The 14,130-nt window shown below is 37.3% G+C and overlaps 1 protein-coding gene across 2 annotated transcripts in view; it reads left to right on the top strand.

Moving 5' to 3' along the window:
- The window catches only part of LOC107618752 (dol-P-Man:Man(7)GlcNAc(2)-PP-Dol alpha-1,6-mannosyltransferase), an 11,403-nt gene extending 4,737 nt beyond the window's left edge, over positions 1–6,666 (top strand). The window contains exons 11-20 of one of the 2 annotated variants that reach the window (XR_002353580.1): positions 112–183; positions 1,353–1,439; positions 1,519–1,586; positions 2,046–2,114; positions 2,188–2,270; positions 2,599–2,627; positions 3,265–3,340; positions 4,730–4,795; positions 5,976–6,069; positions 6,163–6,666. Coding sequence is in view for 1 of the 2 variants with exons in the window: in XM_016320894.2 (XP_016176380.1) it covers positions 112–183; positions 1,353–1,439; positions 1,519–1,586; positions 2,046–2,114; positions 2,188–2,293; positions 3,270–3,340; positions 4,730–4,795; positions 5,976–6,069; positions 6,163–6,243 (714 nt within the window). In the remaining variant the exon portion in view is untranslated. Of the gene's footprint in view, positions 1–111; positions 184–1,352; positions 1,440–1,518; positions 1,587–2,045; positions 2,115–2,187; positions 2,294–2,598; positions 2,628–3,264; positions 3,341–4,729; positions 4,796–5,975; positions 6,070–6,162 lie in introns of both variants that reach the window. The other variant, XM_016320894.2, reaches the window with a different exon arrangement.

Below are 14,130 nucleotides of genomic sequence, written 5' to 3'. Positions count from 1 at the left end.
ATAACTTTTCTATTTATTTAATAAATATTTTTATTTTAGTAATGCATAAAAAACTTGTTAACAACATTCATATTTGATAAATTATGATTTCCTTCACCATAATTTTGTTAGACGCATGCTTTCCACTGGTACTTCACCTCAGCACTTCCTCGTTCATTGCTTGTTGCATATCCACTTTCACTGGTAGGTCCCACATTACAAAATATCCTCATCAATTTATCATGTTGTTGCTTCATATATAGATTTGTATCTTCCCAGGAGGTGATTAGTATTTTGTAATTTTGATATCAAATTGGGGTATTCTTTTCTAAATCAAAATGTCTATTTTCTTAGTAGTCTAGAGCTGGCATTTCCCTTTGTTTAGTCTGATTTACTATGTTAAGTTTAATATTTCTCTATGATTTATGTTTGGAGTATAGATTAAAACAGAGGGATTTTGATGTCTATTTGCTTTAAAAACTTTTTTTGGTTTACTCATTGTTTGTTTTCTGTCTGTTCAAGCATCTAGTGTGTTTTAACTGAAGATAGAGATTATTTGTAATTAATATATCACTCTTTGTGGGTACATCATTTCAAAATGATACAATCCTCACAAAGATACAAAAGATATAGCTAGGTCATAAGGGGATGCTTACTTAACATAACCTTTTCCTACTAAGCGGGGTCGGCTACATGGATCCAAAGACGTTATTGCGTCGTGGTCATGCATTTAGATACGACAAAGTTTTACGTTGGTTGTTACAAGCCTAACTCAACCCTACATGAATCTGAAATTCCTTTGAATATCAGCTAGTGTCCACCATGGTTTATTCATTTTTTTATGCAATAAACCACAAGTTTAGCTACTAAAAGAGTAGATTTACATAAATTTGTTTTTGGAGAGAGACATTAATTTAGTCCCTTTGCTATTTTCTAATGAGAGAATAAATTGGTTTCAAACTTTATAACTGAGGGACTAAATTAATGTCATTGTCCTATTATTAGTTGAAAAAAAAATTGATGTCCCTCTCCATTTTTTAAGGATTAAATTTATTCAATCTGTTTGCCAAGGATTAAATTGATAGCAACCTAATATTTAAGGGGTCAAAGATGGTGTTTTAAAGTTTTTGAAGGAATTGCATATTTTCTAGAAGCATGGAAAGTCCTTTTGATAGTAATAAGCTATCAGTAAAAATCTGGATGTCGTACAAGTATTGCACACTTACATGAACTATGGCATGTATCACTTTTCTACCTTTGACTTTTCTTGCTTCAATTAAAGAAATATCAAGAACATAAAAATAAAAGGAATAGGGGTAGGCAAAAAAGATATGTTGTTTCTTCCTAAAATAACAATTTGTTTTTTGTTGCAGTTTGGTCTCATTGTAGACAGAAGGGTTCGATCTTACACTTTGCCAGTTCTTGCCTTTATTTTGCTTTATTCTAAGCTTCCCCACAAGGTAAGTCATTTGAAATCTCTGGTTTATCTGTCCCTGTCTTCCAACTGAATATGCAGCATTATTTTGATGGATACTGCAGGAGCTTCGTTTTATTATAAGTTCAGTACCAATTTTCAACTTATCAGCTTCGGTTGCAGCCAATAGAATGTAAGGTCCCTTTACTTATTTAATTTTCAGAGATCAGACAGCATCTTCGTTTATAACTTTATCCTTTTGGAGAAAACAGTAAAAAACAAGCAAAAGAAAGAATTGTCAATGAAGACTTGAAGAGTAGCTTTCCAGAGTGTGAATTTGTATTTCTTATCTGTTTTAGTATATTTTTCTTGTCAAACATATGGTATGTGCTGAACATTTGTGCTTGAAAATATATTTGTGCTCGTCGAACATATAAAGGGGAAGGAAAGAAAAGGGGATGAAGAAATGCGCAAGAGACCTGAGCTATTTTGAGGCTTGAGCTGAAATATATTTACAATCCAAATGGATATTAAATGCCAAGTGTTTTCTTCATTAAAGAATAACTAATTAGTATGTCTGTTTTCTAGGTTGCATACTTGTTTATGAATTTAGGTACTGTTGTTGACTAATAGGTGTGCTAACATGTTTCAGTTACAACAATAAGAGAAAGATGATCTGGAACTTGCTTTTCATCATTATGTTGGGGTTGTTTCTAATCAGGTTGGTTTGGTGAAATTTGGTTTCACTGAGATGGATATATCCTTCCTTCATTTACTTATTCTCTATTTTATAGTCTAGGAGGCACCATCACAACTTTCATGGCATCATACTGGAACTATCCTAGTGGTCATGCCTTAAAAAGATTGCATGCAATTGGTGAGTCTATGAGTCCTGAAACAGTGAATCTACTTGCATTTACTGCTATGTGTTCAAACTGCTCTCTGTACCTAACTTTCTTTTTTGCATAAGCAACTGTGGCAACTTCTTTCAATTTGTTAAAAGTCTTGGATCTGTTGGATCTTTTTTGATGAATCAGTACACCTTATATATATATATAGGCATTGAGCTCAATTCTATAAGCATGGCTTGTGATGCTTAAAAGATTAAAGTATGGATGGGAGAGTTACATAAAAGATTAAAGACTTATATTGCTCCATCTCACTTTGTCATAATCTTCTTTTTTTTTTTTTTAACATTGCAGGAGGTTTTCACTTTGTCATAAAGATACACATGAACAGTGAGTCATATTGATACATTTTCAACCATGAGTGGAATATCTCGCTTTTGTGAAAGTGATTTCCCTTGGAGGTATAGTTTTCTTCTTGCTTACGTAGTATATGTATAGAAGTATGTACAATGCAGCTGGTTAGCTCCTGCATGGATGCAAGCAAACCTGTGTTTGACAGAAAAACTCATTTGCATTAACAAGGGATTTCTCCCACAGCTGCTCTCCCTTTGAATATATTCAGGGGCAGGGGGTAGTAGGAAAAAAGATCACGTATAGCTAGGGCTCACTTGTGTTAGTAGTTGTAAAAGAATGGCACTTTTCAAATTTTTAAAAAAAAAAAATTATGAAAGTTTAAAAGCAAAAAAAAAATAAAAGAGAAATGCTAGAGGGTCAGCAGAATTTATTATTTTTGGCTAGCAGTTAGCCAGCAATGTTTAAAAGTATGGACTAAAACTATGTTATTAGATTGCTAGACTAGAGGAATTGGGCTAATGGCTAAAAGTACTGGCCAAAAACAATAAATTTTGCTATCCCTTAAGCTTTTCTCGAAAGAAAAAAAGGAGAAAGGTGGGGCGGGGGTTCTTTTTGTGCTTTTCTCTTAAGGTAGAAAAAGTAGCTGAATAGAATTATCTTTGAAAAAAAAACAGTGGATTCACATTGATACATTTTCAGCCATGAATGGAATATCTCGCTTTTGTGAAAGTGATTTCCCTTGGAGGTATAGTTTTCTTCTTGCTTACGTAGTATATGTATAGAAGTATGTACAATGCAGCTGGTTAGCTCCTGCATGGATGCAAGCAAACCTGTGTTTGACAGAAAAACTCATTTGCATTAACAAGGGATTTCTCCCACAGCTGCTCTCCCTTTGAATATATTCAGGGGCAGGGGGTAGTAGGAAAAAAGATCACGTATAGCTAGGGCTCACTTGTGTTAGTAGTTGTAAAAGAATGGCACTTTTCAAATTTTTAAAAAAAAAAAATTATGAAAGTTTAAAAGCAAAAAAAAAATAAAAGAGAAATGCTAGAGGGTCAGCAGAATTTATTATTTTTGGCTAGCAGTTAGCCAGCAATGTTTAAAAGTATGGACTAAAACTATGTTATTAGATTGCTAGACTAGAGGAATTGGGCTAATGGCTAAAAGTACTGGCCAAAAACAATAAATTTTGCTATCCCTTAAGCTTTTCTCGAAAGAAAAAAAGGAGAAAGGTGGGGCGGGGGTTCTTTTTGTGCTTTTCTCTTAAGGTAGAAAAAGTAGCTGAATAGAATTATCTTTGAAAAAAAAAATATATCATGGCAACAATTATTTATGAAAATTAACGGACACTGACTTATATTCTCCATCTTGATGATATTCTTCTTTTATTAACCAAAAAAAAAAGAGAAAAAAAAAGGTAAAGAAAGTAAACGATCCTTATCTCTAAAATTTTGTTCTGAGAAGCTACCATCAGGATTTCTCATTTTGGATAGAAGTATTGTAGAGAGAAGATAAATGATAAAGGTGAGAGGAAAGGCTATACTAAAAGAGGAGTCTCAGTCTCCTATATAATGGTCCAGCTAAAAGTTAATATGGATCTTGGACTACCCAGGCAAGGGGATACTCAAATTGGATGTGAACATTCTTTAACTCCAAGGATGACTATGGATAATAGAGTAAGTTAGGAGAAGTGGTAAGTTACTGTAACCCTAACTAGAGTAAAACTGAGGCAGTGTAACCGCCTTTGCCAGCTAGGATAGATCAGTAACTAACTTATTCCCCATATTACCCGTAGCTTCCCACAGAAGCTACTCCCATCTTGTATAGAAGCTGAACTGATTCAGCTATGAGTTAGTTAATCATAATTGTAAAATTCCCGAGATCTCTCTCTCTCTCTCTCTCTCTCTCTCTCTCTTATTATTGAAGGAGGTTGTTAGAATGTGCTCTTTACATGGTCTATGATGCCTATGCAGTGAACTAGAAACTAAACAAACAAATAAATGAATTATTAAAAGGAAAAAAAAGTTACTAGTATACTTCTCATATATTTAATCACTGGTTTTTTTTTTTTTTGCAACAATCAGAATATGTTGCTTTTCTTATTCTGAACTTTATTTATTATTCTCTGATGTAGGTATTCTAAAGAGGAAGAAATAAGCATGCAAGAACTTGCGCAAAGGAATTTCACTTTTCTTATAAAGTGAGTTTTGTTTTCCATACTTTGCTTCACAAGCATATAAATTATTTCACACATTCTTTGTTTATGGTAAGAAATACATGCACACTGTTGACAGAAAGCGTCAGAATTGTCTAGTGAATTAGTGCATGGTAATGAAATTGGTAAAGTTCATAAAGCCAATTATCCCGGTAGAGTATCTATTGGCAGGGATACTGTGCTGTGTGTGCATATATGCGCATTGGACCTATTGGCAGGGATACTGTGCTGTGCGTGCATATATGCGCATTGGACACTTGGATACGTTCAGCTGTAAACTTGTAAAGTTGTATTGTGTTGGTTTGGATTGGCTTATTTGATTGAAAAAGTATTTTTTTTTTCAAAAGTACTTTTATTAAATTTTAAACACATTTAGATACGTCTTTTTAAAAAAGTACTTTTGTTAAAAAAAGCAAATTATTTCTTTTTTTAAAAGTCAACAATGCATTACTTAAAAAGAAACCATAAGTAAAAGATGTTTATAATATTTGAAAGTTTTTTTAAAAAAGTCTGTCTAAATATGAAATAGTTTTTTTTTTCTTTTAAAAAAAATCTTTTTAAAAAAGATGAAAAAAATAAATACTTTTTTCAAAAGTCAATCCAAACTGACCCTAAGTTTAGGTAGTAAAAGCTTAATGTCTTAGAGATAAGAATGTCGTGATGGATGAATATACACAATACACAAAATAAGATCAGAATTAAATTCGTTAGAGAGATAGTTGTGGTACCACATGTTATGGAAAAGATGGTATAATTTGGTTATTTGATCATAGAGAGCAAAATTCTAAAGCCATACAATGAGTACAACAAATAGGGGATAGTCCAATACCAAAGGCCGAAAGAGGCAAAGAGACTGTGAAGTATGAATGAAACAATTAAGAAAGGTTTAGGTTTAAACTTTTTCTCCATTAACCTGATCAACGGTTGAACACAAAGGTGGTGTTTGATTTATTTAATTCTCCCGATATATTTGGAAAATACTCTGTTGTCGTTATTTTACTTTAGACATGTATATTTGCTAGTATGTGTAACCATGCTCCTGTTTGGAAATTAGTGTCTTAAGTTCTGGTAGGGGAAAATTTTGTCATATGTGACATGTAAGTGCACTGACATATTACCAGGAATTTTGCAAATGTCTGATCTCGTATTCTTTGATCTTTAACAGTGAACATCCTATGATCAATGGATTCAAGTGTCTATTTACTGAAGATGGATTCTCAAGAATTCACTTGAATCCGGGCTTTCCACCTGTTTTACTGGTCTGTAGTTGCTACTTGTAACCAACTCAAACATTGAATGCCTTAATACTTTTCCAAGATTAATTGTCTTTAATTCTGGCCCTTTTTCTTCAGGTTAAAAATCCCAAAGTGTTTATCCATGGAAATTTAAGGAACATGGATCTTTTCGACAAAAATTGGCCTGGCTGCTCATAATCCCTGTCTGTATCATACAAGATATCGAACTCCAAGTTTGAACGGTATTGTTTCCCTTTTTCCACTTCCCTAAAAGGATCATTAGGAAGGAGAAGAGAGTGCAAGTTTGTGTGAAGCTTATATTTTAAGATCTACTAACAATTGCATGCCTAAGCCTTTTAGTGGTTAATTGGGACTAGAAATCTAGAGTATTAACTTAATCCTTTTCTGCTTGCAGAATAGTTGATCTTGTAAGTTGTAACATTTGAGGATTGATTTCTCTAAAAATGACTGTTACCAAATTTTTGAGTCACATATGTTCATCTGTACCGCAATCTTCTTTGGCATTACTTGATGCTCTTCAGTCTTCACTGATTTGTAAATTAATTTTGAACAATTTTTGTTAGACATAATTGTTGTTCAAATTGGTGTCTATTGATATTATTCAACTACCCAGATCAACATTACCAATTACCTATTACGAAATGTAAATGATCATATTTGATCAACAACTTTTTGTTTTGATCTAGAAAGTGATTTTTTATTTGGGAAAACTAAATACTTTTATAAATAATGATTGATTTTATATTAAAGAAAATCAAGTAAGTCATATCACCATCTCGTCACCCATTCCTTCCCTCCTCTCTCCCAATACCGACGAAGAACAAATTATGTTTTAAATTTATTTTTAAATATAAAATCATTAAATAAATATTAATTTTATTATTAGTTAAATGATGTTGTATCATGTTAATAAATTATTTTATGATACGTGAAACTACTTATATTTGCATACTTTGTGACATGATATTTAATATAACATATCATCATTTTCCCAATGTAAAAAAATTAACTTTAATCATATCAATTTGAGATATATAACTTTTGAAAAATCAAATCGATAATGACTTTATCTTTCAAAAGATATTTTTAATATTAACTCATTTTTTAATATTTGTAGGGATGTTTTTTTTTTTATCATGTCTTTAGTTCGTTCAATTCCATCAGAAATCAAGAGTGAAATACCCAACTTGATCTCTATCCATTTCAAATTAGATCAAGATGACTCCTGTCAAAAAAATACACCCACGCTGGCCCCTGGCCTTGTCCGTCCTAGAAGTGAGCCATCGCGGTCCCTCCATCATATCTGTTGAATATCAGATTAGAGATATAGGCTGTATATAAGTTATTCTGAGAGATATAGGTTTTATATAAATTATTCTGTTTTGATATAATTTTTGTTTTTAGATATCTGATTCTGTTGTATCTCCTAGTATTAAGGGATTTTATTTCTGTACCTATGTATATATATATATATATATATATATTGACGCTGAGAGATGATTCTCTCAAGGAATTCATCCAAAACACAATCCTTGTCTCACTCCATTCGTGTATTTCAAGTTGGTATCAGAGTGGGTTCCGACCCGGCTCTGGTTTCTATTTGTTTTTCTTCTTTTCCGGCTGCAATCTCTCAGTCGTGTTCCCTTTTCCTACCAGCTGACACTATCAGCTGTGTCTCTTCGTCAGAAACTGTTTTTCTGGCCAAAACCTTGTCAAACATCAGACCCACTCCGAAACAACCCCAGAATCAGAACCAGAAAGCCAAGTTTGGCATGTCCCCAAAATTTCACCGCCGTCAACCGCCGCACGCGCCGACACGCGCCGCCCCTTTTTCCTGCGCATGGTCCTCACGCGCCTCCGCTCCAGACGCGCGTGAACGTCACGCTCCGCTGCCCAAGCTTTTTCCGGCCCTCGTTTCCCTTCTGCAGGTGTTTTCCGGCCGTTTCTGAGTGTCTGCCATCATGTCTTCTGAGGTAACCCCCGACACCAACTCCAATGGTGGCAAACCGACTGTTCTAACATTTGTTGTTTCTGGAACCGCTACAATGACCTCTGAAGAATTGATGGGTGCCAAAAATTACCTTTTTTGGACTGATTCTGTGGAACTTTGGTTCATGGGCCAAGGCTATGAAGACCACCTTACTAAATCTGTTGATGATGTTCGCGCCGCTGACAAAACCACTTGGAAGAAGATTGATGCCCAGCTATGTAATCTTATGTGGCAGACCATTGATCCACTAAAGCTGACTATGTTTCGGGCTTACAAAACTTGTAAAAAGGTGTGGGACCGTGCTAAAGCTTTATACACTAATGACATTGCAAGACTTTACCATGTTGCTAAGAAGCTGTGTAGTTTACAGTATGGAATCTTATGTTGGGGCTGTGGAAGCTGTCAAGGAAAAGTTTTCGACTCTCCTTCCCTATGTGTCTAATGCTAATGACCATCATGCTCAACAGGGAAAGCTGTTTTTGGTACTTACGTTACTTGGGTTGCCAGCTGAACTTGAATCTCTACGACAACAAATATTGGACACCTCACCCGTTCCTTCCCTTGAGGACGTATTTGCACGACTCTTGCAATCCGGCCCCTCTCTTGAGACCCATACTTTCGACCAAACTGCATTGGCATCCCAATCTTCTTCTCAAGTGTCCTTTCAAGTGCCCACTCGCGGCGGCCGTGGGGGTCGTGGTAATGGTCGTGATAATCGTACTCGCCTTAGTTGTACCTATTGCCATAGGATTGGTCATACTCAGGATAAATGTTATGCTCTCCATGGTCGTCCTACCAAGGTAGCTAATGTTGTCCAAACTAATGAGCCATCTGACGTTCACTCCGCCGCACAACCACAAGGGATATTTGTCTCTGGCAATGATTATGATGAGTTTCTCAAGTACCAAGCTTCAAAACAGGCATCTACTCCCGTTGCTTCGGTGGCCCACTCTGGTAATTATCTTGCTTGTATCTCTCATTCCTCTTCTCTTGGACCATGGGTCCTTGACTCAGGTGCTTCTGATCACATTTCTGGTACTTCTTCTGTCCTCTCTAAACTTGAACACCCTGCATTTCTTCCTTCTATCACTTTGGCTGATGGTTCTAAAATTGGTGCTAAGGGAATAGGTCAAGCTACTCCTCTTCCTACAATACCTTTGAAATCTGTTCTTTACATGCCCAATTGTCCTTTCAATTTGATTTCTATTAGCCAACTTACTCGTTCTCTCAATTGTTCTGTTACCTTTTTTGCTGACTCCGTCATTGTGCAGGATCAAGGGACGGGACAGACGATTGATACAGGATGTGAGTCTCAAGGACTGTATCGGCTTGCCTTACCCACTACTACTGTGTCTTCTGTTGCTGCTGTTGAGTCTCCGGACGTGGTCCATTGTCATCATGCTCAACAGGGAAAGCTGTTTTTGGTACTTACGTTACTTGGGTTGCCAGCTGAACTTGAATCTCTTCGGCAACAAATATTGGGCACCTCACCCGTTCCTTCCCTTGAGGACGTATTTGCACGACTCTTGCAATCCGGCCCCTCTCTTGAGACCCATACTTTCGACCAAACTGCATTGGCATCCCAATCTTCTTCTCAAGTGTCCTTTCAAGTGCCCACTCGCGGCGGCCGTGGGGGTCGTGGTAATGGTCGTGGTAATCGTACTCGCCCTAGTTGTACCCATTGCCATAGGATTGGTCATACTCAGGATAAATGTTATGCTCTCCATGGTCGTCCTACTAAGGTAGCTAATGTTGTCCAAACTAATGAGCCATCTGACGTTCACTCCGCCGCACAACCACAAGGGATATTTGTCTCTGGCAATGATTATGATGAGTTTCTCAAGTACCAAGCTTCAAAGCAGGCATCTACTCCCGTTGCTTCGGTGGCCCACTCTGGTAATTCTGTTGCTTGTATCTCTCATTCCTCTTCTCTTGGACCATGGGTCCTTGACTCAGGTGCTTCTAATCACATTTCTGGTACTTCTTCTGTCCTCTCTAAACTTGAACACCCTGCATTTCTTCCTTCTATCACTTTGGCTAATGGTTCTAAAATTGGTGCTAAGGGAATAGGTCAAGCTACTCCTCTTCCTACATTACCTTTGAAATCTGTTCTTTACATGCCCAATTGTCCTTTCAATTTGATTTCTATTAGCCAACTTACTCGTTCTCTTAATTGTTCTGTTACCTTTTTTGCTGACTCCGTCATTGTGCAGGATCAAGGGACGGGACAGACGATTGATACAGGATGTGAGTCTCAAGGACTGTATCGGCTTGCCTTACCCAATACTACTGTGTCTTCTGTTGCTGCTGTTGAGTCTCCGGACGTGGTCCATTGTCACCTGGGACATCCCAGCCTCTCGAAATTAAAAGCTATGGTCCCGAGTTTATCTCGTCTTGCTACCTTAGAGTGTCAAACTTGTCATTTAGGTAAACATGTTTGTAGTTCTTTTTCAAGTCGTGTCAATACACGATCTGCGTCTCCCTTTTCTGTTATTCATTCTGATGTATGGGGACCTAGTCGTGTTACTTCTCATTCTGGTTTTCATTATTTTGTCACCTTTATTAATGACTTTTCTCGTTGCACTTGGTTATATTTAATGAAGGACAGATCTGAATTATTTGCACATTTCAAGTCTTTCTGTTCTAAAATTCAAAACCAATTCAAAACTTCAATTAAAAATTTACAAAATGATAATGCTCGTGAGTATTTTTCAGCACCCTTTTCGTCTTACTTGTCCTCCCAAGGCATTCTACATCAGTCGTCTTGTCCTCATACCCCTCAACAGAATGGTGTGGCTGAGCGTAAACATTGTCACTTGATTGAAACTGCTCGCACTCTTCTTCTCCATACTCATGTTCCCCTTAAGTTTTGGGGTGAGGCTGTTCTGACTGCATGTTATTTAATTAATCGTATGCCTTCTTCTGTTTTGCAAAATCAAGTTCCTCATTCCATTTTATTTCCTCATGAACACATTTTTTCTCTTCCACTACGAGTCTTTGGTTGTACTTGTTTCATCCATGATCTTACCCCAGGCAAAGACAAGTTAACTGCTCGCTCTATCAAATGTGTTTTCTTAGGGTACACTCGATTTCAAAAGGGTTATCGTTATTATTCTCCAGCTCTTAATCGTTTCTTCGTGTCTGCATATGTCACTTTTCTTGAGAATACCCCTTTTTTCTCTGCACCCGACATCACTTCACCTTCCATTACGGAGGTGCTTCCTGTTCCTTACTTAGATGGGCCTCCTATTCCCACAAAGCCTCTCCAGGTTTATCATCGCCGCCCACGGCATGCAGTCCAAGATAACTCATCTCCTGAACCCGTGGTTGAACCGTCCTTGGATTCTTCTTTGGGAGTTAGCAGTAGTCCTCCTATTGCTCTTAGACAAGGTACTCGTTCCACCCGTAATCCTAATCCTATTTATAATTTTCTTTGTTACCATCGTTTATCATCTTCGCACTATGCTTTTACCTCCTATTTGTCTTCTGTTTCTATACCCAAAACAACAGCAGAAGCTCTTTCACATCCAGGGTGGCGCCAGGCTATAATTGAGGAGATGTCTGCCTTACATTCTACTGGTACTTGGGATCTTGTTCCATTGCCACCGGGCAAATCTACTGTGGGTTGTCGTTGGATCTATACTATTAAGGTTGGCTCAAACGGAACCATTGATCGATTAAAAGCCCGCCTTGTGGCTAAGGGCTACACTCAAATCTTTGGTTTGGACTATGGTGATACCTTCTCTCCTGTTGCGAATATGGCCTCTGTTCGTCTTTTTCTTTCTATGGTTGCCATTTGCCATTGGCCTCTTCATCAACTTGATATTAAAAATGCTTTCTTACATGGTGATCTCGAGGAGGAAGTATACATGGAGCAACCTCCCGGGTTTGTTGCTCAGGGGGAGTCTTCCGGCTTAGTATGTCATTTACGCCGATCTTTATATGGCTTGAAACAATCCCCTCGAGCTTGGTTTAGTCGCTTTAGTGCTATTATTTCTAAATTTGGCATGATTCAGAGTGAAGCAGATCATTCAGTTTTCTCCTGTCATTCTTCCTCCACGACCTCCATATATCTGGTTGTTTATGTGGATGATATTGTCATTACTGGAGATGATCATGAGGGAATCACTCAGTTAAAACAGCACTTGTTTGATCACTTTCAGACTAAGGATATGGGAAAGTTAAAATATTTCCTAGGAATTGAAGTGGCACAATCTAATGCTGGGATCTGTATCTCACAGAGAAAATATGCTCTGGATATTCTTGAAGAAACTGGAATGTTGGATTCTAGACCTGTAGATACATCAATGGATCCCAACACAAAACTTAGTCCAGATCAAGGAGAACCTCTTACAGATCCTGGTAGATATCGCAGATTAATTGGCCGATTGAATTATTTGACAGTCACTCGGCCAGATATTTCATTTGCCACAAGTATCCTAAGTCAGTTTCTTGACTCCCCATGCGATAGTCATTGGGATGCAGTTGTTAGAGTCCTTAGATATATCAAAGGTGCTCCAGGAAAAGGTTTGTTGTATGAAGATAAAGGACATAACCAGATTGTTGGATATACTGATGCAGATTGGGCAGGATCTCCATCTGATAGACGTTCTACATCTGGTTATTGTGTTTTTATTGGTGGTAACTTGATATCTTGGAAGAGTAAGAAGCAAAATGTTGTAGCAAGATCTAGTGCGGAAGCTGAATATAGAGCTATGGCACTTGCCACATGTGAACTTATATGGTTGAAGCAATTAGTTAAGGAACTTAAGTTTTGTGAGGCGAGTAAGATGGAACTGGTGTGCGATAATCAAGCTGCCTTACATATTGCTTCCAACCCTGTGTTTCATGAACGGACCAAGCACATAGAGATTGATTGCCATTTCATAAGGGAGAAGTTGCAAAGTGGGGAAATAGTAACAGCCTTTGTCAACTCCAACGATCAACTTGCAGATATTTTCACCAAAGCTCTCCGGGGTCCTCGGATACAATACATATGTAACAAGCTTGGTGCATATGATTTATATGCTCCAGCTTGAGGGGGGGTGTTGAATATTATATTAGAGATATAGGCTGTATATAAGTTATTCTGAGAGATATAGGTTTTATATAAGTTATTCTGTTTTGATATAGTTTCCGTTTTTAGATATCTGATTCTGTTGTATCTCCTAGTATTAAGGGATTTTATTTTTGTACCTATGTATATATATATATTGACGCTGAGAGATGATTCTCTCAAGGAATTCATCCAAAACACAATCATTGTCTCACTCCATTCGTGTATTTCAAGTATATCCCTTGACCAAACTTGAGGGAAAAGTCCCACTGTTGATGGCTCTCATGAGATGACGAAGAGTTCATCTTCTGGCAGAGGTACCTCTTCACTTCCGGTGGCGGCGACATGAGCGAATTACCATCGACACAGAGCTTCTGGAGCTTGTTGAGGCAGGGGTTGACGTTGAGGGTTTCAAGGTTGACGAGGTTTTCGAGGTCGTTGGGGAAGCAGCGGAGGCAGTTAAGGCGGGCGTCGAGGACCTTGAGAGAGGTGAGGTGTGAGGTGGAGCGTTGAAGGAAGAGGAATTTGTTGGAGTTCACCAATAGCTTCTTCAACTTTGTCAGTTCCAAACTAATGCTTTCTGAAAGCTACATCAGTTTATTGAAGTTGGCGTTCATCAGTTCCTCCAATAATCTGCAGTTGTCAATGGTTTTGGGAAGGTGTTCAACGAGGTTTTCAACGACATTCAAGACCTTAAGCATAAAGAGGTAGCCAATGGAGTTTGATAGACTTCTAAGCTGGTTCGAGTGTACGTCTAACACCACCAACTTCACCGCATTAGTGTCGATAACTATCACATAAGATTTTTCCGTCAAATTTGGTCAGAGAATACAATAGAGGGGCCACAATGGATCACTTTTGGGAGGACTAGGGCTGGCATGGATATATTTTTTTGACCGGAATCGTCTTGTCCTAATTTATAATAGACAAGGACTAGATTGAGTGTTTACTCCATAAATCAAACTATTTTAAATTCAATTTCAATTCTAATTTTAAAAAAACCATATTCCAATGAGAT

The sequence above is a fragment of the Arachis ipaensis genome, chromosome B09 (genome assembly GCF_000816755.2).
Source record: "Arachis ipaensis cultivar K30076 chromosome B09, Araip1.1, whole genome shotgun sequence".
Classification (NCBI taxonomy): domain Eukaryota; kingdom Viridiplantae; phylum Streptophyta; class Magnoliopsida; order Fabales; family Fabaceae; genus Arachis; species Arachis ipaensis.
The sequence above is the reverse complement of the archived record's forward strand: the minus strand, read 5'-3'. Positions and strand labels throughout refer to the sequence as shown.